We start from the raw sequence: 25,938 nt of genomic DNA on the forward strand, positions 1-25,938 counted from the left end.
CTATTTCATTTCTTGGTAGTTGTCTGTATTTGTCAAAGAAGAAGCTACTAAATTCATTTTAAAATATCTATTTATTTTTTATTTTTTTCTGCCTAAGTTCAGCTAAAATAACATATTTTCTATGAATATATAAAATTAATGACTTATTTGGAATGTACTAAAATACTCTGGGAGAGTCCCCAAGCAAAATGATAATAAAAAGTTTCAGGTATTTTGAAAATCATAGTGTATATGATTTGTATGTAAAAGTGTACATGTATGAAAAAAGTATATATATCTAAAAAGTGTATATACATATACATATGAAATTACAAAAATACCCACTTAATCTCCAAACATTAAAATACTGTTAAACCTAGAGCTGGTATGGATATAAAGAAATAGGTATTTTCATATACTTTTGGTAGAAATGCATTCTGAAAAATCTTTCTGGAGGGCAATATGGCAGTTGGTCATGATGCAGTAACTGATACTAGAATATCCTTTTTGCAAGAAACAACTGTAAAACTGGATGAGTTATATGAGACAATTCTTTCTAGGTAATGGATAACAGACAGTACAAGACTAAAAGAAGAAAAAATTCACAAGGTGGTCTTCATGATTACCCCACTTTCTGCCTGGGAACAATTTCTCAACAGAGGTGCAGAGAGCAGGTGTCCAAGTAGTGCAGACTAGTCCCACTGAGATGAGAAGGCAGGTATGAGAATTTAGGGCAGCAGAAGCAAATTAATTCTGTGGCACATGGTATCAGAGAAAGGGAGATGTCCAGAAAAGGGGTTCTAGAAGGCCATGTGAAAATCCCCTGTGGGTCTATGGCTGATTCCTGGGCTATACATTTGCAGGATGACACTCCCAAGGCTTAACAGATTGCAACTCCTATTGGGAGTATGGAACAGACAAATTATGGGTGCAGCAGCTCTGGAGAAGAGCAATCCTGGTTTAAATTGGAGTTCTGGCTCTATTAGAGTAGACAGATTGCATTAATACCTTGTTAAAAATCCTGGCATCCAGCTGACACAAGAAGGTTGACCCTATAAGAGTAAGTGCCACATTCTAGAGTTAAGAACTACTTTAGGTCTGCCCTAACACAACTTGTAACCAAGATCTGACAAGCGATACAAGGGAGAGAGTTTGGAGTTTGAGTTCTGCTAAATTAGAGTGCTTGAGCACAAGAATTTTAACAGAGAGTAAAGCAAGTCTAAACAAATTCAAGGTGATCAACTAATAATTGACTGCTTGAACCTAAAGGCAAGGTATTATCTACAATGTCCAGTATCAAGAGCAACAAAAATTATTGTATGTGGAGAGAGAGAGAGAGAGAGGGAGAGAAGAGGAATGAATGCATGAGTGGTTAGTCTTCGGGAAGAAAAAGAAGTTAAAATTATCCAAGATGTTGAACTTAGCAAGCAGCAACTTTAAAGCAGCTATTATAGCTATTATAACTATGTTCAAAAAATTAAAAGGGAATCAGAAATGAAAAGAAGTTATGGTCTTAATGAATGAACAGACAAGAAAAATTCAGCAAAGAAATAAAAATTATAAAAAGTCAAATGGATATTTTAGAACTAAACTATAATAACTAAGATAAAATATCAATTTTACAGACAATAGCAGATGGGGGTTGAAAGAAGAAAGTCAGTGAACTTGAAGCCAGATCAATAGAAATTATCCACTTGCAAGAACGTAGAGAAAAAAATTGAAGAAGATAAACAGAGTCTTTTGGGCATGCCTGACATTACTGAATGGTCTAATATATGTGTAATTAGAGTTCTGAAAGGAGAATAAGGAGAGACTGGGGAAGAAAAAACTATATGAAGAAATAATGGCCGAAAATTTCCCAAATTTAGTGAAAAATAATACGTTGTAGATCTAGGAATTCTGTGAGACCCTAGCTAAATAGATATAAAAAGAGCCATGCCTAGGCACATTATATTTAAATCGCTGAAAACAAAACTTATAGAAAGAAAACTTTGAAAGCAGCCAGAGAAAAAAAGACATTATGTCATGAGAACAAGGAATATAATTATTGCTGACTTTTTATTACAAACAATGGAGGCAGAAGATAACAGAGTGACCTTTTTTTAAATACTGAAAGAAAAAAAGAGTTAACCCCAAATTTAATACCCATTGAAAATATTCTTTAAATAGTAAGATGAAATCAATCATTTTTTAGATAAATAAAAGCTGGGAAATTTTGTTGCCTGCAGACCCCCTTCATTTGAAGAAATGCTAAAGGATGTCTTTTAGTCAATGGAAATAATACAAAATAGAAACAGGTTTATAGGAAGAATAAAGAGAATCAGATATGACCTCTTTCCATTAGGGTTGATTGGTCTGTAGATATGTTTTGGAACTTCTGCAGCCATTTGCAAACATGAGAAAAGTTAACCTAAGAACAAAGCTGATCTCTGCTCCCTGCTAAGGAGGACAGAGCCAAAAACTCCAAAGAAAGAAGCTGGGGTCCTGGTCAAACAACATGTAAAACCATTCTACAATTGTGTTTTTCAGTTTTGTGAACCAATAAATCTGTAACAAAATGTAAGTAATAATATTTATGAGAATCTTACGTGACAGTAAAATAAAATATCCCTCTCTTCTCTCCCAAATATGCCAAGCAGAGCTATTTGTGATATCTTACAGAGTAAAAAAATAATTAGTATATATAGTATAATCCCTCTGTATAAGTAGCGGGTTACACTAAATTTTTAATATGGGCTTATAATCTTTTTTCTGCAACTCTAAATTTCAAAAGTTTTTTTTTTTTTTTTTTCTTTAAGTGCTTTGGTGGTTAAAATCTGCCCTGACTTGAACTCTTTTGGTCACAAAATTTGACCTGCACTTACTTAAGGCTATTTATGGTCTTTATTTATTACACTTGGTTTGAAGATTTCTATGTTTCACTGTAGAGATAGTACTGTGCATTTCACTGTGATGCAAGGTTCTATAAGCCATTTTATCTAATATATATGTACACATTACCTTGTCCTATTCACATACTTCTTAATGCTGAAATACATTTGGTTTCAAATTAGAGAATACAAACTAGGATTGCTTTTTTTTTCTTTTTCTTTTTTTGTTCATCCATTCTCTTGATTAAAAAATATTTAGCTCAAGCAATAAAAAAATAATAATTTAAGAGATATAATTAAGTAAAGCTATAGATCGAAATAATGTTCTGGTTATTACTAAAAAGATAAAGTAGAATGTAAGTATTCAGAAGTAAACTAAAGCTACTGTATAATTCAGGATACTGCTATTGAGTCTGCCTAACATCAGTTACATTAGAAGGAATACAACCAATTAGTACTGTTTCACTATATGCTGAACGCTGAGTACACGTGTAACTGCGCTCTATGATGGTTCTCTCTTTGCAGTTAGCTCTCAGGAGTAGATAAGCATTGCTTATTAACAGCCCAGTGAATGGCAGTTCCCACACCACTACTGAAAAAAAATACACCTATTTCCCCAAACCTACAATAGTGTCCTCTATTCTTATCCATTCTGGTTTTATACTTGAAAATGGTGTAAACTTGAGCAAATCTGCCTCCTGTAAGCCTTTTTATTTCTCTATAAAATGTGGATATAGTATTTGCTTTACGTACCCGACAAGGCTGTTCAAGATCAAAGGCAAAAGTCTACGTGAACCTTCTTTGTAAACACTACAGAGAGTATAATTTTTCTCTTAGTGTTCTGAATTGTCATTCCTTATTGTCACTCTTTACCTGTTACATAAATTACTTACTGTTCTTATATACCAGCACTTTACTTTTATCTATAATTTCCAAACAAAACAAATGCCTCTCATTTATTACAGGCAAATTCATCTATGGTCTGTCATTAAAGGTTCTGTTTCCTTTCTGCTTTTCCTGATACAGTGTACTCAAATTTAAGTAATGCTGTAAAATAATTATGCACATATTATTAATTGCCTGTTTCCTCCCACAAGAATATGAACTTTATAAAAAGAGAGACACTTGTGTATTTTTTTCACTGCTTATTTTTGGTGAATAGAATAGTATCAGGATTTGCAATAGAAATTCAAAAATATTTATGTATGCACAAATATACTTATATATATGCATATTTATATTCATACATATGTATGATTGATGTCAATGAATATATATCTACTGTATAGATATATGTGTATATGTACCTGTTGAATGCTTACTAATTTCTAGGCAGTACATTCAAGGTTTTATACACATCATCTCATTTAATCTTTAAAATACATCCATAAAGTAGGTATAATTAAGAAAACCAGGCTTAGAGATGTTATATAATTTGCTCCAGGTCATATAACTGGTAGATGATACAGAGCAGAATTTAAACATACGTCTTTTGAAGTTAAAGCATGTTCCCTAACCCTTAGCCTAGAATTTATCCAAGAATAACTTATTATAACTATTCTAACAAGTTATTCTGTTTTTAACAAGGTTTTGGAGAAATCCCAAACAAAATTAGAATTGACCATTATGAGAATATCTCTGGAAATTTTAATTTCCCATTTCACACTGCCATATGTAGGACCTAGGATTTTACAGGTAAGCACACACACGCTTGTATCCATTACTGCTGTAGAAAGTTTTGGAGTTACATATCTAGATAAGCTAATCGAGAAGTAGACTTCTGGGGCAAACTTTTAAGGCCAACAATCTTAGTAAACTGGCAATTTTATAAGGAGTGACTAAATTATAAGCTTTGACTTAGTTGGGGCTTACCAAAAAATCAGAATACAGCAAAATGTGCCATTTTAAAAAGTTGACTTATTTATTCAACTAAGGTTTCTGTCCTCATGAAAAATATCTAATGTATCAAAATGTGTTTAAGTTACAATATAATATGTTCTGGTTCTAGAAGCTAATTTTCCCTGTAATGATTTTGAAAAATATCTAACAGTATTAGACCAAGGGACAATCTATCAACATATGGATTACTGTAGCTATTTCCTGGTGATACAGCTAAAAATAATACTCAAATAGGGTCTCAGGAATCACTAAAATTAATGTTTTAGGATTTTGTAAATTACCAAAAGGTACATATCATGTTTCATTATCCTCCATTGCATTATATCATGAATGTTTTATTTACATCTCAATTTAAAACAAACAGACTTACATGCAGGTGCATGTCCTATATAAAGTTTTACTGATTCTACACAGGATGAAATAACTAAATTTCCAAAGATGCAAAATTGGAGCTAACTCTTTCTACTTAATCCTTTATCATTTGGGGAAAGAATTGCTCATCTGAGATTAATGAATTTTATGGTCATTAATTAATTTATTTTCTGCACCATTTTTACCATAAGATAGGCTGTTCTGCATTAATTTGCAAAAATTAAAGCACATACAGAAGCTGACTTGGAACATTTACCTATGTTTCTGGGTGCTTGGGTAAAGAGGAGCTTTCCCCTCTTCATTTAGTCATCTCTCAATCCACCATGGACTTGCTCATGCTAACGCCTTCTTACTGTTCACAACTCATTCTTTCCACTGGAATGGTTGTTCTCCTCTCAAACTTCACTGGTCTTCAAGAAGACAGGCTAATGAGGAAAGGAACGTATTGCAAGGGCAGTCAGACATAACTGCTACATCTGATGATCTCGACCACGGCTTCTTTCCTGCCTGCTATTCTCTTCTCTCCAGGTCACCATGATATTATTTCCTCTTATTCTCCTGTTACTTTCATGGTCACTTTTTCTCCATTTTCTTAGTAAATACTCTGTATTTTCCTACCGTTTAAATGAGCTCCCCAGAGTTAAATCCTTATCTGTATAGTTCCTAGACTGACCTCAAGAATTGTCATGGATTCAGCTAACACCTACATTGCTAATGACTCCTGTATCTACATCGCTAGCACAGCCCTCTCTGCTGAAGTGTATCTACAACAACACCCTCTTTGACTTATCCATCTGAATGGTCCACAAAATCTTTAACTCAGTGTGAGACAGACCTGGGTTGGAATTTAATTACTGTTTCTAATAGCTTCACGAACATAAGCTCAGTTTACACAGTTGTAAAATGGGGATAATGATTCTACCTCACTGGGATGCTATGAGGTTTTAATGAGATAGTGTATTTTAGGTGGTAAATTCAGCTTCTAATCATAACAGGTCATAGGAAAAGACAGGTGTGCTCTTCAGAAGGAATTCATTACTTCCCAAATCTGCTTGCTGATTCTATATTCCCTTGATCAGTGAATGGTACTTCTTTTCACCCCTTTGCCAGACCATAAATCTACAAAACAATTTAGACACTTTTCTTCATCTGCCTACCCTTCCCTCATCAATTTGTTATCATCAGGTCCTTTCCTCTTCCTAAATACCTCTTGATAATCTCTCTCAATCTCTGACTTCTAATACCTGTTTTAATTTAGGCTCTCATCAGTTCTTGTCTATAAAAAACAAAAGTCTCCTAACTGGCCTTCCTTCCTCAGTCTGTAATGTATCCTCCCCACCAATGCCAAAGAGATCTATTTAACTGTATCTGGGCAGTGACTGACCTATTCTAAGGTGAACCCTACTAAGTCATGCCCTTGTATAACTTCTCCCCTTGAGTGCAAGTGGATGTGTGATTTGCTTCTAGGCCAAAGAATAAAGCTAAATTGATGGTATGTCAATCCCATGATTATGCTCCATTGTATGAGACCCTGTGTTAGCAGAATGAAGGAGCAAACAATCATGTTTTGAATGGCCAATGGCAGGGAACTGCAGGGCCTCATTCTTGCATCAGGAAGGAACTTAACTTTTCCCAAAACCATGTGAGTTTGGAAGAGAATTTAAACTCCAGAAAGGAATGCAGTTTGGTTTACACTTTGACTGCAGCTTTGTGGGACCCTGAGCAGAGAGACCATGATCCAGGGATTAGGACTTTGGGGGGCTCCTATTCTGCTGACCACATTAGTGAAAGAGAAAAATAAGCATAAAACTAAATAAAACATTTATGACTCTAAACTAAGTAAAACATTTATGACTTACCTCAGAAAATCCAGTTTCAAATCTTTTTGGTTCAATTCACACTACACTTCATATTCTACAATGAAACCTTTCTTTCCATTTTTGACAATTTGAACTTTTCTCAGTTCCATAAAACTGTTTTAAAAAACTGGCTTCCCACAAAGACCACCCTCACAACTGACACCTGGCTATGCACCTCCTTTGGGCAGTCACATAGAGAGGGCCTGGTCTGGCTGGGTAGTGGGCTGTGAGATTTTCTCTTGGGGACAAAGGCTGCCAAGTCCGCTTCAGGGAAGCTTGGCAGCACATCAAGAACAAGAACAGAGTGTGGTTATTTCTTCTTAAGATGCAGACAGAAGACTTCATAAATTAATGTCTTTAGGCTAGAAAATTTTCTTACATTCATATAAGAGTAAGGGGTTAAATGAAGGCAACATACGGATTAGGTTTGACTGTAGTTGTTTTATATTAGTGATTAAATAGTAAAAGAACTAGTGATAAAGAGCATATCGTTGCCATCTCTCCTGCTGAGAGGCACTATCTCCTTGTGTGATATTCTGAAATCCTCCATATCTATCTACTGAATATGCAAAATCTATTTTAGGTAAATAGAAACCTGCAAATTAGATATATGTGTTTTGGTGAGTGCATAAGACATTTTGGACACAGATATAAGCCCCAGTTCAAAACAAGTTTTATAACGCACAAAGATTTAGTGATATATCAAAAAATAAGATGAAGTACTATTCCATTTCTGTACTCTACTCTCCCCCCAAAGTATTACCTCCTTCACTCCTAAATATATGGTAACTGACATAAAAAGATATCAGAATCACAGGTTAATTGGTTAATTCACATACAAATCCAGTCTGTTCCAAGTCTTTTCTGTCACCTTGTAAGATGTATCTCGTTCACATGTAAGACGTGGTGACAGCATGTGGATGGGCAAAAGTGAGTGATGTCATTCAAACAAAGCAATGCTGATGCTAATGTTGAATGTCAACGCATCAGCAATATCTTCTTGACATATGTGGATGAAACATTTAATTCATAGTAAAATAGACAATATAAATTAAATTACCTTAACTTCATAAAAGGAAAATACGTAAAGTGGTGATGGTAGAGGAGGTAATTAACTTGAAGAGGGTAAATGCTCAGAATGTGAAATCAGACAGCAAGAGGTGATATTCTGGTTGTATCATACACTCAATATCTATGTGATCTTCACTTATCTGAGCTTCTGTCAAACACGATGGAGGATAAGTGCAACTCATTCACTCATTCATTCAAATAATATCTACTGAGTGACAACTTTGAGTGATGCACTATTCTAGGTACTGAGGATATACCAATGAATAAATCAGACAAATATCCTTGCTCTCTATGGAGTCTACATTCTCACAATTCTTCATCGGGTAGCTATAAGGGCTGGAGGTGATTCAATAACATATCTGGCAAAAGATAAGCACTGTAAATAACTTTAATTAGCATCATATAATAGTAATAAAATATTTCAGAAACTTGAAAAAGTATACTGATTTGCATAATAAGTAACATACTAAATAAGTAAATGGGTAATTCAGGCAAACTAGCAACACTAAAATTTGTATAATAATTATGTGAGATTTTATGCTAGCTTTAAAAGAATGTATCTCTGAAGAGTAGCTAAAGGAAAAGAATTATGCTTAAAAAACTTTTTTCCAGCAATTATCCATATATTTATTTTTAACAAATTGTCTTTTTAAAGTAAAATTTAAATGAGAACATTTGTCTCTGGATTAACAATCACTATATGGGCTCTCTTACATTTTTTTCTCTTCACATATCCCTTTTGCTACTCTTCTACATGATCAAGCAGTCATCACACCATGATTTATCATCTTTCTCCTGTCAATTCAGCCATCATTCCACTCTGTTCTATTAGTATTTCCTGCTGTGAAAAATCCCTGTAGAATCCTTGGTAAACTCTCAGAAGTTTCCAGATTCTGCTTTGGAAAGCAGTGAACCACAATGTTATTAAAAACCAGTGACTTATAAGGGGATTTGTTCCTTACTTCTAAGCAAAGGAGTGACACTCATGCACAGCTTCCAACTAACAGTATAGTCTTTTCTGAAGTCAAACGTACTGTTCCAGCTATCAAATTTTACATCTTGAGTAATTTAGGGAGTTCTTTAAAAATCAAAATGCCTGGCTCTGCAGTTTATTAAGTGTGCCATTCCAAGAGCTGTGACTGCCAGAACTTGTTAGTTACTACGAAGGCAGTTATCCTGTAATGCTGCAAGGCAAACATATTAAGGTTTGAGTCACATATGTGGGCACATACTTCAAAACTCCACACTTTCAAAGGACTTATTGGAGTCTACAGTCCAACTTAGTACTCGTCCAGTTAAACAGACGTTAAGAAGAGCATGAAACACTACACACTATATAAGAATTTTCGCAGAGTAGCACATGTATTGAGCTTACATTAAAAAATCATGATGGCATTAAATCATCCTAAACCTCTAACAAACATTCACAAGAATACTCTCACTCTTTCATCAGAAAGCACATGGCATTCTGATTCATATTTCATGCTAAAAATGTAAATTTGACAAAACGTGTCTGAAATTGACCTAGACACCTAAATATTTTCATAACTCCAGAGGCAAAAGGAAAACAGGCAAAAATCTCTTCACTGTGCATTATAGTTGGCTTTGAACAAATAGCCTGGACATAAGCAGTAGGTGGCAAAGTTAAAATAGAAATGTTAATCCTATGAGAACACTTGCCTGCTGTTTTATAGCCCTTCCTAAAATTAAAAAAAAAAAAAAAAAAAGAATAAGGAACATAAAAATACCCATCGCCCTAAATACTAAAAACTAAAAAACAAAAAAACGAAAAACCCAAAATGCTACAGAATATCAACAAATAATACCAAATTTTAGAAAGCACTGATTTTAAATTACATTTTTTTCAACCTGTGTTCCTTTTTAGGGGGTGTAGTAGCAGGAATGAATGGGAAAATAATTAAGTAAACTTGGTTTCTAGTTTAAGTTTTAATAGAATAGCAAGACATTTTTTACTCAAGATTAAAGAAGATGTATTTATATGAAGCAACATTACAAATTCTTGTATTATAGCTACATATTAGAAAACAGCTTCTTTCAGAAGTCTTAATTTTTCTAAAATTATATAATTATTAAATAAAAAGGAGTCAGCAAATTTTTTCTGTAAAAGGCCAGATAATAAATAATTTAGGCTCTTTGGGCTAAGCAGTCTCTGTGGCAACTACTCAACTCTGCTGTAGTAGCACAAAAGCAGCCACAGACAAAATGTAAATGAATGAACGTGGCTGTGGTCTAATAAAACTTTATTTGTGGGCACTGAAATATAAAAATCTTATGATTTTCACTGCTCATGTAACATTCTTCTTGTTATTTTTTATTCAGTAGTTTAAAAATGCAAAACATTCTTAGTTTACAGACCATACTTGCAGTGGGCAGTGGGCTAGATCTGGCCCATGTTGTAGTTTTTTGATCCCTAGACTAGACATGGATAATGCAAACTAAGAAAGAAAAGATGACAGGACAACGCTTACTTTTCTTTCTCCCCTCCCTCCCTCCCTTCCTTCCTTCTATTTATTTACTTATAAATGTACATATGTACATAGTATGTATGTATGTATTTATTTGTTTGTTTATTTTGTCAGCTGACAGCACACAAAAACTAATGAGGCAGTCCTAGGAGGGTGGAAAGCCAGATTACCAGCCTCTCAAGCTCAGCCAGAGTAGTACACTGTAATGGACTAACTGTAACAGTTATTGGGCATTGAGCCCACACAACTACCATGGAGATTCTGTGAACTACAAATCATTCATAATAGTCAAAGTGGATACAGTTACAAGATACGTATTTGCATTCCAATGACCTGTCACATAAGTTTTTCCTATGGCAACTTTTTTGACAACCAATGTCTTCATCAAATTTCCTTGAATTCTCCGTGAAGGTACAGAGAAAAGGGAAGCCATGAGAGAAGCTTGCTTCATTGTGGGAATAACTGAAGCATCATTATTTATTTATAACAACTAAAGAGCTATTTGGTACTTGGGGATTTGACAACACCCAAGACATATTATATCCTTCCTAAGACATTTAGATACACAAAGCTAAGAAATCCTGGGAACAGTGACCTGTGTTTCTCCTAAGTTCTATTTCAGAAAAGGCTATTTTATTCACTTTTAGCAGCAAACAAGCACAGAGAACTCTCTTCTGAAGAAATTTCACCAGAAATCCAAGATCTACTTAGGCAGAAAATATTTCATCACGATATACTGTGTTTTAGAGTTTCACGAAAGTTGAAATCACTTTTAAAAATTACAATGTCATCTGATATAACCATGAGGATAAGGTTCAATGGTTAAGTGAGTTACCATCTATTCAGAAAGGTGCTGTTGGCAGAGGCATTATCATAACATGCACTTTCCCATTAGGATACAGTCTTCAACAGACTTATGTGGCTTTGTAAGCAATCATTAGTGAAGCTTCCCACTACAATTAAAAACAGATGCCTAAATACTGCTTTTGAAAATAATACAAGCTTTTTCTTTTCTTTTTTTTTTTAACATCTTTATTGGAGTATAATTGCTTTACAATGGTGTGTTAGTTTCTGCTGTATAACAAAGTGAATCAGCTATACATATACATATGTTCCCATATCTCTTCCCTCTTGCATCTCCCTCCCTCCCACACTCCCTATCCCACCCCCCCATCCCACCCCTCTAGGTGGTGACTAAGCACCAAGTTGATCTCCCTGTGCTATGCGGCTGCTTCCCACTAGCTATCTATTTTACATTTGGTAGTATATATAAGTCCATGCCACTCTCTCACTTCGTCCCAGCTTACCCTTCCCCCTCCTTATGTCCTCAATTCCATTCTCTACATCTGTGTCTTTATTCCTGTACTGCCCCTAGGTTCTTCATAACCGTTTTTCATTTTTTTTTTTTAGATTCCATATATATGTGTTAGCATATGGTATTTGTTTTTCTCTTTCTGACTTACTTCACTCTCTATGACAGACTTTAGGTCCATCCACCTCACTACAAATAACTCAATCTCGTTTCTTGTTACGGCTGAGTAATATTCCATTGTATATATGTGCCACGTCTTCTTTATCCATTCATCTGTCAATGGACACTTACATTGCTTACATTACATTGTTTATTTTTGTTTTTATTTCCGTTACTCTAGGAGGTGGGTCAAAAAAGATCTTGCTGTGGTTTATGTCAGAGTGTTTTTCCTATGTTTTCCGCTAAGAATTTTATAGTATCTGGTCTTACATTTAAGTCTTTAATCCATTTTGAGTTTATTTTTGTGTATGGTGTTACGGAGTGTTCTAATTTCCTTCTTTTACATGTAGCTGTCCCGTTTTCCCAGCACCACTTATTGAAGAAGCTGTCTTTTCTCCATGGTATTTTCTTGCCTCCTTTATCAAAAATAAGGTGACCATATGTGCGTGGGTTTATCTCTGGGCTTTCTATCCTGTTTTGTTGATCTATATTTCTGTTTTTGTGCCAGTACCATACTGTCTTGATTACTGTAGCTTTGCAGTATAGTCTGAAGTCAGGGAGCCTGATTCCTCCAGCTCCGTTTTTCTTTCTCAAGATTGCTTTGGCCATTCGGGGTCTTTTGTGTTTCCATACAAATTGTGAAATTTTTTGTTCTAGTTCTGTGAAAAATGCCATTGGTAGTTTGATAGGGATTGCACTGAATCTGTAGATTGCTTTGGGTAGTAGAGTCATTTTCACAATGTTGATTCTTCCAATCCAAGAACATGGTATATCTCCCCATCTGTTTGTATCATCTTTAATTTCTTTCATCAGCATCTTATAGTTTTCTGCATACAGGTCTTTTGTCTCCTTAGGTAGGTTTATTCCTAGGTATTTTATTCTTTTTGTTGCAATGGTAAATGGGAGTGTTTCCTTAATTTCTTTCAGATTGTTCATCATTACTGTATAGGAATGCAAGAGATTTCTGTGCATTAATTTTGTATCCTGCTACTTTACCAAATTCATTGATTAGCTCTAGTAGTTTTCTGGTAGAGTCTTTATTATTCTCTATGTATAGTATCATGTCATCTGCAAACAGCAACAGTTTTACTTCTTTTCTGATTTGGATTCTTTTTATTTCTTTTTCTTCTGATTGCTGTGGCTAAAACTCCCAAAACTATGTTGAATAATAGTGGTGAGAGTGGGCAACCTTGTCTTGTTCCTTATCTTAGTGGAAATGGTTTCAGTTTTTCACCATTGAGAACGATGTTGGCTGTGGGTTTGTCATATATGGCCTTTATTAGGTTGAGGTAAGTTCCTTCTATGCCTACTTTCTGCAGGGTTTTTATCATAAATGGGTGTTGAATTTTGTTGAAAGCTTTCTCTGAATCCATTGAGATGACCATATGGTTTGTATCCTTCAATTTGTTAATATGGTATATCACATTGATTGATTTGCATATATTGAAGAATCCTTGCTTTCCTGGGGTAAACCCCACTTGATCATGGTGTATGATCCTTTTAATGTACTGCTGGATTCTGTTTGCCATTATTTTGCTGAGGATTTTTGCATCTATGTTCATCAGTGATATTGGCCTGTAGTTTTCTTCCTTTGTGACATCTTTGTCTGGTTTTGGTATCAGGGTGATGGTGGTCTTGTAGAATGAGTTTGCGAGTGTTCCTCCTTCTGCTATATTTCAGTAGAGTTTGGGAAGGATAGGTGTTAGCTCTTCTCTAAATGTTTGATAGATTTCACCTGTGAAGCCATCTGGTCCTGGGCTTTTGTTTGTTGGGAAATTTTTAATCACAGTCTCAATTTCAGTGCTTGTGATTGGTCTGCTTATATTTTCTATTTCTTCCTGGTTCAGTCTCAGAAGGTAGTGCTTTTCTAAGAATTTGTCCATTTCTTCCAGGTTGTCCATTATACTGGCATATAGTTGCTTGTAGTAATCTCTCATGATCCCTTGTATTTCTGCAGTGTCAGTAGTTACTTCACCTTTTTCATTTCTAATTCTATTGATTTGAGTCTTCTCCCTCTTTTTCTTGATGAGTCTAGCTAATGGTTTATCAATTTTGTTTATCTTCTGAAACCAGCTGTTAGTTTTATTGATCTTTGCTATTGTTTCCTTCATTTCTTTTTCATTTATTTCTGATCTGATCTTTATGATTTCTTTCCTTCTGCTAACTTTGAGGGTTTTTTTTCTTCTTCTTTCTCTAATTGCTTTGGGTGTAATATGAGGTTGTTTATTTGAGATTTTTCTTGTTTCTCAAGGTAGGATTGTATTGCTATAAACTTCCCTCTTAGAACTGCTTTTGCTGCATCCCATGGGTTTTGGGTAGTCGTGTTTTTATTGTCATTTTTTTCTAGGTATTTTTTGATTTCCTCTTTGATTTCTTCAGTGATCTCTTGGTTATTTAGTAGTGTATTGTTTAGCCTCCATGTGTTTGTATTTTTTACAGATTTATTCCTGTAATTGATATCTAGTCTCATAGCATTGTGGTCGGAAAAGATACTTGATATGATTTCAATTTTCTTAAATTTACCAAGGCTTGATTTGTGATCCAGGATATGATCTATCCTGGAGAATGTTCCATGAGCACTTGAGAAGAAAGTGTATTCTGTTGTTTTTGGATGGAATGTCCAATAAATATCAATTAAGTCCACCTTGTTTAATGTATCATGTAACGCTTGTGCTTCCTCATTTATTTTTATTTTGGATGATCTGTCCGTTGGTGAAAGTGGGGTGTTAAAGTCCCCTACTATGATTGTGTTACTGTTGATTTCCCCTTTTATGGCTGTTAGCATTTCCCTTAAGTACTGAGGTGCTCTTATGTTGGGTGCATAAATATTTACAATTGTTATATCTTCTTCTTGGATTGATCCCTTCCAAAGAAGAGTCTTTCTTTGTCTCTTGTAATAGTGTTTATTTTAAAGTCTATTTTGTCTGATATGAGAACTGCTACTCAAGTTTTCTTTTGATTTCCATTTGCATGGAATATCTTTTTCCATCCCCTCACTTTCAGCCTGTACATATCCCTAGGTCTGAAGTGGGTCTCTTGTAGACAGCATATATATGGGTCTTGTTTTTGTATCCATTCAGCCAGTCTATGTCTTTTGGTTGGAGCATTTAATCCATTTACATTTAAGGTAATTATTGATATGTATGTTCCTATTACCATTTTCTTAGTTGTTTTGGGTTTGTTATTGTAGGTCTTTTCCTTCTCTTGTGTTTCCTGCCTAGAGAAGTTCCTTTAGCATTTGTTGTAAAGCTGGTTTGATGGTGCTGATTTCTCTTAGCTTTTGCTTGTCTATAAAGGTTTTAATTCCTCCGTCGAATCTGAATGAGATCTTTGTTGGGTAGAGGAATCTTGGTTGTAGGTTTTTCCCTTTCATTACTTTAAATATGTCCTGCCACTCACTCCTGGTTTGCAGAGTTTCTGCTGAATGATCAGCTGATAACTTGATGGGGATTCCCTTGTATGTTATTTGTTGTTTTTCCCTTGCTGCTTTTAATATTTTTTCTTTGTATTTAATTTTTGATAGTTTGATTAATATGTGTCTTGGCGTGTTTCTGCTTGGATTTATCCTGTATGGGACTCTGTGCTTCCTGGACTTGATTAACTATTTCCTTTCCCATATTAGGCAAGTTTTCAACTATAATCTCTTCAAATATTTTCTCAGTCCCTTTCTTTTTCTCTTCCTCTTCTGGGACCCCTATAATTCGAATGTTGGTGCATTTAATGTTGTCCCAGAGGTCTCTGCAACTGTCCTCAATTCTTTTCATTCTTTTTTCTTTATTCTGCTCTGCGGTAGTTATTTCCACTATTTTATCTTCCAGGTCACTTTCCGTTCTTCTGCCTGCATTATTCTACTATTGATTCCTTCTAGAGAATTTTTAATTTCATTTATTGTGTTGTTCATCATTGTTTGTTTGCCCTTTAGTTCTTCTAGGTCCTTGTTAAACGTTTTTTTTACTTTCTCCATTCTATTTCCAAGATCTTGGATCATCTTTACTATCATTACTCTGAATTCTTTTTCAGGTAGACTGCCTATTTCCTCTTCATTTGTTTGGCCTAGTGGGTTTTTATGTTGCTCCTTCATCTGCTGTGTGTTTCTCTGTTTTCTCAATTTGCTTAACTCAATGTGTTTGGGGTCTGTTTTTTGCAGGCTGCAGGTTCATAGTTCCCATTGTTTTTGGTGTCTTCCCCCAGTGGCTAAGGTTGGTTCAGTGGGTTGTGTAGTCTTCCTGGTGCAGGGGACTAGTGCCTTTGTTCTGGTGGATGAGGCTGGATCTTGTGTTTCTGGTGGGCAGGACCACGTCCGGTGGTGTGTTTTAGGGTGTCTGTGGCCTTATTATGATTTTAGGCAGCCTCTCTGCTAATGTGTGGGGTTGTATTCCTTTCTTGCTAGTTGTCTGGCATAGGGTGTCCAGCACTGTAGCTTGCTGGTTGTTGAGTGGAGCTGGGTCTTAGCATTGAGATGGAGATCTCTGGAAGAGCTTTTGCCGTTTGATATCACATGGAGCCGGGAGGTCTCTGGTGGACCAATGTCCTGAACTTGGTTCTCCCACCTCAGAGGCACAGGCCTGACACCCAGCCAGACCACGAAGACACTGTCAGCCACATGGCTCAGAAGAAAAGGGAGAAAGAAAGAAAGAAAGAAAAGAAAGAAAGAAAGAAAGAAAGAAAGAAAGAAAGAAAGAAAGAGAAAGAAAGAAAGAAGAAAGAAAGAAAGAAAGAAAGAAAGAAAGAAAGAAAGAATATAAAATAAAATAAAGTTATTAAAATTAAAAATTAAAAATAATTATTAAAAAGAAAAAAATTAAAAAGAAAAATAAAGAAAGAAGAGAGCAATGAAACCAAAAACAAATCCATCAATGATAACAAGCGCTAAAAACTATACTTAAAAAAAAAAAGAAAAAAAATTGGACAGAGAGAACCCTAGGACAAATGGTAAAAGCAATGTTATACAGACAAAATCACACAAGGAAGCATACATACACACACTCACAAAAAGAGAAATAGCAAAAAAATACATATATTGTTGCTCCCAAAGTCCACCGCCTCAATTTTGGGGTGATTCGTTGTTTATTCAGGTATTCCACAGTTGCAGGGTTCATCAAGTTGATTATGGAGATTTAATCCTCTGCTCCTGAGGCTGCTGGGAGAGATTTCCCTTTCTCTTCTTTGTTCACACAGCTCCTGGGGTTCAGCTTTGGATTTGGACCCGCCTCTGTGTGTAGGTCGCCTGAGGGCGTCTGTTCTTCGCTCAGACAGGACGGAGTTAAAGGAGCAGCTGATTAGGGAGCTCTGACTAACTCAGGCCAGGGGGAGGGAGGGGTATGGATGCGGGGCCAGCATGCAGTGGCAGAGGACAGCGTGACATTGCAGCAGCCTGAGGCGTGCTGTTTGTTCTCCCGGGGAAGTTGTCCCTGGATCACGGGACCCTGGCAGTGGCGGGCTGCACAGGCTCCCGGGAGGGGAGGTGTGGATAGTGACCTGTGCTTGCACACAGGCTTCTTGGTGGCGGCAGCAACTGCCTTAGCATTTCATGCCCGTCTCAGGTGTCTGTGCTGATAGCCACGGCTCGCGCCCATCTATAGAGCTCGTTTAGGCGGTGCTCTGAATCCCCTCTCCTCGCGCACCCCAAAACAATGGTCTCTTGCCTCTTAGGCAGGTCCAGACTTTTTCCCGGACTCCCTCCAGGCTAGCTGTGGTGCAATAGCCGCCTTCAGGCTGTGTTCACCCAGCCAACCCCAGTCCTCTCCCTGGGATCCGACCAAAGCCCAAACCTCAGCTCCCAGCCCCCACTCGCCCCAGCAGGTGAGCAGACAAGCCTTTCAGGCTGGTAAGTCTGGTCGGTACCGATCCTCTGTGCGGGAATCTCTCCACTTTGCCCTCTGCACCCCTGTTGCTGCTCTCTCCTCTGTGGCTCCGAAGCTTCCCTGCTCCGCCACCTGCAGTCTCCACCCACGAAGGGGCTTCCTAGTGTGTGGAAACCTTTCTTCCTTCACTGCTCCCTCCCAGAGGTGCAGGTCCCATCCCTATTCTCTTGTCTCTGTTTTTTTCTTTTTTCTTTTGCCCTGCCCAGTTTCTTGGGGAGTTTCTTGCCTTTTGGGAAGTCTGAGGTCTTCTGCCAGCATTCAGTAGGTGTTCTGTAGGAGTTGTTCCACATGTAGATGTATTTCTGATGTATTTGTGGGGAGGAAGGTGATCTCCATGTCTTACTCTTCCGCCATCTTGAAGGTCTCCAAAATGATACAAGTTTTTAAATACCAACATAAAAAGTCTATGTAAAGGTGCCAGATACTTATGTGGTAAGAAAAGCCAAAGAATTTGTGCAAAAGCATGTTTCTTACTGCCTTCTATCTAAATAAACACTGCTGAACAGTTTATAAAGACTAGAAAATTCCATCCATGAAACCTACATATTTTATGTAGACGTTCATGAAAAACAACCTGAATGTGATATCAGAGTCTACCTCTGAGGAACAAAATCACTAACTGGAGAAGATATCTGCACCTCTATGTTCACTGAAGCATTATTCACAATAGCCAAGATGTGGAAACAACCTAAGTGTCTGTTGACAGATGAATAGAAAAAGAAGTGTGGTTTAAAATATTACTCTGCCATAAAAAGAATGAAATCTTGCCATTTGTGACAACATGGATCGAAATTGATGGCATTATGCTAGGTGAAAAAAAGTCATACAGAGTAAGACAAGTATTGTATGCTCTCACTTATATATGGAATATAAAGAAACAAAAATAAAAACAAAATGAAAAACCACATTCATTACCAGATGTGGAGAGAGGGAGAATTAAATGAAGGCAATCAAATGGTACAAACTTCCAGTTATAAGATACATAAGTACTAGGGATGTAACGTACACCCCCATAGTTATGGGATGTACTACAGTTACATTGCTGTATGATATATATGAAAGCTGTTAAGAGAATAAATTCTAAGAGTTCTCATTAGAAGGAAAAAATATTTTTTTCTTTCTTTTTTTGTATCTATATGAGATGATAGATGTTAACTAAACTTATTGCAATAATCATTTCACAATATATATGTCAAACCATTAGGTTGTGTACCTTAAATTTATACAGTAATGTATGCCAATTATATCTCAATAAAACTGGGGAAGAAAAGAGTCTACATTTAACACAGTCTTCAGAAGGAAAATAAGAAAACAGTCATTTTTTTCTGAGTAATATGAGACATTAGATAGAGGTGTGACTCTAAATGACCCCTTCACTTCAGGAAAAAAAATTTTTTTTCAAATGCAAACTCCACATTGGATGATCAGAATCAAGACTAAAAGAAACTCTTTGTAGTTATTTATATGGAGGCAACATCTTTGGAGAACACAGTTTTATGCAAGTGAAGATTAGCTTTTGCAATCATTTATGAATTCATTTCATTGTACGTGTAGCGATGGATATAGTTATGATTTTCAGTTCACCTTGACAAATGTTTACTGAGGTTACCCGGTACTGTGATATGCCTAGAGAGAAATGACACATCAAGGAGAAACAGAATCTTGAAAGGAATGTGTGGTAATGAATACAAATGTGGGAGACTGGATTAAGCATTAGTTAAAGAGTCTTAGAAGTGAATAAACTGAGTTTGAAGCATGATGTTTGAAATGTTAACGTGTCATACAACTTGTGTTACCTAATAATAAGTTGTAAATGCAAATACTGAGCTCACAAAATGGCAAGAACTAGAGATACACATTTGGGATTGTTTGCATAGACTAATTAAAACCAAATGAATGAATGAGATGGCCAAAGAATACATAAAAATAAGGGGACCATGGAAAGAACCTCAGGAAACACCTACACTCATGGGGAGGAGAAAGCCAGGCTACTGAAGGAAACTGAGAGAACGGCTAGAGACAGGGAAAATTATATGCCTTGTGGCTGAAGCAACAGGTAGGGTGATTCTAAAAAGCCAAATGAGGCAAAGAGGATATGGAGGCATTTCAGTGATGAAAGGATTTTGGATTTTCTCATGGGAACACTGAAGACCTTGGCGAAATCAGCAGTATAGCAGAGGTGGCAGTAGGTGAAGGTACAGGCCTAGTTTCTGGCATAAGGTTTCTAAACCAAGGATTTGCTGGTGTAAGGTTTCTAAACCAGGGATTCAGTGGAGGATGAAATGGAAGAATAAAGTATATAATAATATAATTGATAAAGAAATGTCCTGGAGATGGCAGGAAAGCATAGATGGCTCCATGTGTTTATGAAGAGGTCACAGAATTTGTTTTAGTTGAGAGAACACTCATGCTTAAAATTTCCCATCCCTTCATTCATCTCATTACCTTATTTCGCCACAATATATGCCAGGAACAGTTCTAGGTGCTTTACATATATTAACCCATTTGTTCCTCACAACAATCCTGTAAAGTAATTTATCTTAACTCCATTTTACAGATGTAGAAACAGAAGCATGGAGACATTAAACACCTCAGAGTCAGACACATGTAAACACTGGAGTTTTTCTGATTTCAATATCATGCCCTTAGCAACTACACTCTTTTACTACACATTAAGCTAGTTTGAGCTCAAATACTTACCTGTTCCGAGAAACAGAACATGGTATCTACCATCGGCAGCATTCACTCGATCCACAGCTATTTTTGTGTACTTGTAGTCAGTGCCTGTACGAACAATCAAAGGCCTTCTGTGGATTGGGTAGATGGAATTGTACATGAGAGGGTGGTTCCGAATAAAAGTGACAACATCATCCGGGAACTCCTTGGTGGTTCGCATATTGGGTGTAAATGCTCCTCCTGGGCACTAAAAAAAAATTTTTAAGGGACTAAGTTAATATAATAGTGGCTTTATTTTAATAATAATCAAAAGACCTCTATTTTTGAAATTACTTAGAAGCTCAAGCTGTTTTAAGTGTATTTGCTACCGATTGAGGAGAAAACTGCATGACTATGCATAGTACTATCTGTAGAAAATGAACATACAAGGTGTATAATTTGGTCATTTAAATAGGCTAAGTCCACTTATCCTGCACTGTTTGTTTTCAGAGGGGAGCTGACACCATTTGGTATATGATATAAATTTTCACCCTTCTCATCCATCACTTTTCTATTTCTTATTCTGTGCCAGGTCCAGTGTTGTTAGAAAAAAAAATCTTGTGGATATAATCTAATGCTGCTACTGGCTAAAATAAATTAGATTATCGTTATCAAATTCAATCAGAACTCTAACCTGAGAGAGTTTTATTCTATCTGATCCCCTCTCCCAAAAGAGGGCTCTCCGAAGTTGGAGCTTGGATTGGATATGGTAAACTAGACCTTATAATTTCCCTCTGGAAAACACTCCAGTGATTTCCATTACTCTCAGAATAAAATCCCAACAGCTTAGCATGGCTATAAGCCCCTGAATGTCTGGCCTGCATCTGCATCGACCCCTCCCATAGTTCTTGCTCTTCCTGAGCCTCAAGCCAGCTCCCGCTCCAGGACCTTGGCACTTGTTCCATGGTTTTCTCTGTTGGCTCATTCAGTTCTCAGTTCAACAGTTACTTCCTTAAAGGTGATGACACATACAAAAATAGCTGCCCATCGCCATCTCCACTCTCTATCTCCTTAGCTTGCTTTATTTTTCTTCACAGCTCTATTTACCTGTATGTAATATATTTGTTGCTTATATCTTTATTGTCTGTTTCTTCCTCTACAATGTAAGCTGTGAATTAGTCTTAACTGGGTATATTTTGTTCATGATTTCACCCTCAGACCTAAAATAAAGCTGAAGAATACTAAATATTCCACAAAGAGTAGCTGAATGAGTGAATTACTCTATTATATCTGGCATCCAGTTTCGGTGCAGGGGCTGCATGAACCAGGCGCCTCAGTTCTGGGGAGGAGAGGAGAGATTCAGAGCATCAAGTTTAAAGGGGCAGAGAGAAAGCAGTAATGAGATCTAAAAATGACTGCTGGACAGTTTCAGCATTTCTGGAAAGGAAGCATGACAAGGGCTTCTGAGAAGAGGATTCCATTTACAGAGCATCTGAGGCCAAACTCATGGGTAGGCTGGGAGGTGCTGAAGCTTGGAACTTAAACACACTCACTAATAGGAGCTGAGTGTTAAGTTATATGAGCAACATGTAAGCTTTTAACACATACAAACATTATTTGTCTAACCCTGTTAAACACTGTCAATACCTCTACTTTCAGAAACAAAAATACTTGGTCATTTTTTTTTTTAAACAAAAGCACTACTGTTCTAGCTTTCATTTATCCTCTTTAGAGAGGTACAAAGTGAAAGGAAAGCAACAAAGCAAACTTCCTGTTCAATAGCAATGGGTACAGCATCTGTGGTGAATAGCAAGATGTGATGGGGACAGTAATAAAAGGAAAATTATAGCTCATTCGACAGTGGCAATGAACACTTATTTCTAGTTGACTGCTCCTATGCAGGAATATAAGCCTAGCGTGGCCATATTCCAACAGAAGATAGAAATGTGGAATTTTATGTGAAATCTGCCAAAATTTTAATGTTGACTCAATGAAAAAAAAGAAAAACAACTTTAGGGACCAAACAAAACATGGCAATTTCTGGGTTAAATCCATGCAACAGCTGACCTACAATGTCACTGCCTCTGGGCCAGTGTTGCCAGGCAGTCCTACATTTGCAAATAAGTCTCAGCAGATTATGAATGTGCTCTCACTCATCTGAACTGTATCATCCTGAATGCAATTTTTAGACTAACTTTGACCAGTTAACATTACTAGAATTTTTTTCTAGGACAAGTAAATATAGTTCTCTTTTTGTAGAAAGGCATAAGGAGCAATTAAATGACTTCACTGAAGAGAGATAATGAGACAAGTAATAAAACTAAGCTTCTCATTCATTATCCCATTAAGTAGACTTTCATCTGGGGTTCATATGCTTTTCTTTTAGGAAGAAGTATTATATTTATGCATGTTTATAAATTGCCTACACTAAAAGACCAAATGAGGACAAAAAATTCCATGTGAGGGTATTCTAAACCGATGGGTGTGTCCCATACTTCTGAAAAGTGTAGTATTATGGGTTTTTTCTACCCTCATTCCTCACACAAAGTGGAAAACGGGAAATACATTGCTCACTGAATGAAAACATGGAAAGAACAAATGCATGGGCAATTTAAATAGTTCCAGTCCTTCATAAAACACCACTAATGATGGTCTGCTAAGCTGAGATATCTCCTTAAATATTTGCAAGTATTCTCATTTGTAAGTTCCAGAAAGATCCAAAGTTAGCATATATTACTAGGCAATTTATACAATTTCCAGTTAGCAATGATTTTCATGAGTGATAAGCTTATTAAATTGTAAGTGTCTAGTTTCTGGGTTTTACTTAATAGTAGTTGAAATTTAGATAAAAATTACGTTCAGTTGCTCAAAACAATAGTTATTAAATAGGTAACCCAAATAAATCAACTCAAATCAATTATTTTATATTCATTCAAATGTTCTCCATTTGGGACTTTTGTTTTATATTCACAATAAACTTTTTACTTAGAAACAAGTGTCTCCTAGTAAAAGTTTATTTTCAAAACTACAGAAGAATTCTTTTTGACAATAATTAATTTTTCCATTGATTCATGGCATAAAGCTTGCAGATAAGACACAGAATGAGTGACAGTGATGGTGACAAGAACAAAAATTGATTACCCTTTGCAGACTTTCCATCTGGAACTGTGAGTTTGCTCAGTATAAAACTGCCAAGTATAAATAAGATGTGATTAACGTATCCCTCACCTTGTGATATATGAAAGCCTGTGTACTGAAACCTCAAGATAATATAACACCCACGTGCTACCATAAAATAAAGCCTTTGTCCATTAATTGGGCTGTTGTCTCATTCTTAAGAAGGATAATTTTGCTCTACAAATAGTCATTAAGTAATTTTGGTTAAACTTCTCCTTTAAGTGTTTGTTTTTCTCCAGTTCTAGCTTCTGTTTATCAAGTGGTGATAAGCACTCCTTTTTTGAGTAAAGACATTTTAAGTGTTTTGATTACTAAAGTTCTAAGTGAAATGCAGCAACAATAAGAATGCCATGTTAAGGAAGTATGACAAATTTTCTTCCTATTCTCAGGTATTCTTGAGCATCTGCTCCTAATCCACTCACCCATTTATACTAGTTTTCAGCATTAATATATTCACATATTAATTCATATGTCAATTCTTTGGACAGCTTTTATTCAAAATGCTTTTTGATGTGCCCAGTTGGGGACTTAAGAATAGGGAGCTACCATTGTCTTCTAGACACAAGTGTTCTAGTAAGGAAGATGGACATATTCAAAGTAAAATAACAATTGAGACATATAATTTAAGATAAATATAAAATAAATAACAGAATTTGGTTCATGATCAAGAAGGGCCAATATTTTTTAAATGAATTTAGAATAGTAGAGAACTTAAGGCTGCCAGAATTAGTGAAGAGGTTTAGAGATTAAAAAAAATAAAAAGAGTTTGGAATATTTAGGGAACTATAAATCCTGGGGCAATCCTGAATCACAGAGCACAAAGTGAAAGAAAGAGGTAGGAGTTGAGGCTAAAGACAGGTAACAGAAAATAAATGCAAAACTATTCACAGAAGGAGAGACTGGCATGTTCAAAAGGAGCTTGACCTAACACTTGAAGGACAAGTGGTATATGGATAAATAAATGGACATAAATAAATGATATTCTAGAATCCGGGGTAGTTTCTAGCATTGGTCTCTGAAACTTGTGTTCGGAGAGAAATTGATCTTCTGTTTAAACCCTTGGTAATCTAGGCCTTTTATTTAAAGCCCAAAGAATTACAAAGTTGAAGACTTGTATTTATGCACCAGCTGGCCCTCATCTTCCCTGTACTTATCCTCCGCGACTTAAAACAGCTCTTTGTTCCAGTCCTACTAGCCCATGCAGAGCTTCTAGGATTCACTTATTAATTTCTGTCTTTGCTTTGTAATGTATGCAGTAACCTTTGCCTGAAACATCCCTCCTTACTTATCCAAATTATCCACATCAACTACCCTTCAGGCCCAGCTCAATCTCATATATTTTTATATGCCTTTCCAAACAGGGCTGTCCCATGACGACCTCTTTTTTCTCTAGACTTCAATAATATTTATTGTCTGCTTTATTCATATGTCTTGAATAATTATGTGAAACAATATGTAATTAACTTTTCATGCCTATATGTCTCATGTGTTCAATTTTATTGTAAACTTTGCTAACTATGTTTTAAAATGTCTATGAGGAATAAAAATACTTCTAATGTAAGAACAACCAAAAGATGCTTTGAACATGATCCATATAGTTAGTGGTCCCAAGAAAAAGGGAAACTATTTTGCTGGCAATTTTGTCAGGATCATGAATTTTCCGTGTTCTTTTGCTGCACCAGGTTGTAGACCTGTTCAAAGCACGGTGATTGAAGCAGATGGTTCTGGTCCAGTTATAAACAGATGTTAAAACTGAAGACTTTTGTGAGGTTCTGCTTTAACAGTATAGTATAAGCAAACACAATCTTCTACAGAAGCTTAAACATGTTGTATCAGAATAATGTAATATGTTAGCTCAGCCACAGAGAGAATCTGCAGTCCTTGGCTGCCCTTTGCAACATACCAAAGGTGTCTTGTTTCTTCCACAAACTTGTATTACTTATGGAAAAACATTATGACACAATTGGCAGGCTTCTTCCTACTGACTTGGGCTTGCTAGTTGGGAGTTTGCTAACACAGCTATCAATGCTGCTTTAAAAGAAGCACCTACCAGGAACATTAGAATGAGGGTATAGGATTTCTGCCAGTGTCATTTCTTTAAGAATCCAGTCATATATTTATGAGGTTGACCTGGCAACCGGACTACTGTATAGGGAAATAAAGTATGGCGATCATAGTTGATCCTACATTGGGAGGCTTCAGAGGCAACATTCTTAACCCTAGAGAAAAAGAATG

The 25,938-nt window shown here is 36.2% G+C and overlaps 1 protein-coding gene and 1 long non-coding RNA gene across 2 annotated transcripts in view; one reads left to right on the forward strand and one right to left on the reverse strand.

The window, feature by feature from the left end:
• The window catches only part of LOC309666324, a 675,327-nt gene that overhangs the window by 67,788 nt on the left and 581,601 nt on the right, over positions 1-25,938 (forward strand). The window lies entirely within an intron of this gene.
• Positions 1-25,938, reverse strand: part of SEMA3C (semaphorin 3C) — a 185,235-nt gene that overhangs the window by 36,257 nt on the left and 123,040 nt on the right. Inside the window, exon 12 of the mRNA XM_082473528.1 lies at positions 20,572-20,794. Coding sequence (XP_082329654.1) covers positions 20,572-20,794 — 223 coding nt within the window. The remainder of the gene's footprint in view (positions 1-20,571; positions 20,795-25,938) is intronic.

The sequence above is a fragment of the Balaenoptera physalus genome (assembly GCF_965194825.1).
Source record: "Balaenoptera physalus genome assembly, chromosome: 8".
NCBI classification, from domain to species: domain Eukaryota; kingdom Metazoa; phylum Chordata; class Mammalia; order Artiodactyla; family Balaenopteridae; genus Balaenoptera; species Balaenoptera physalus.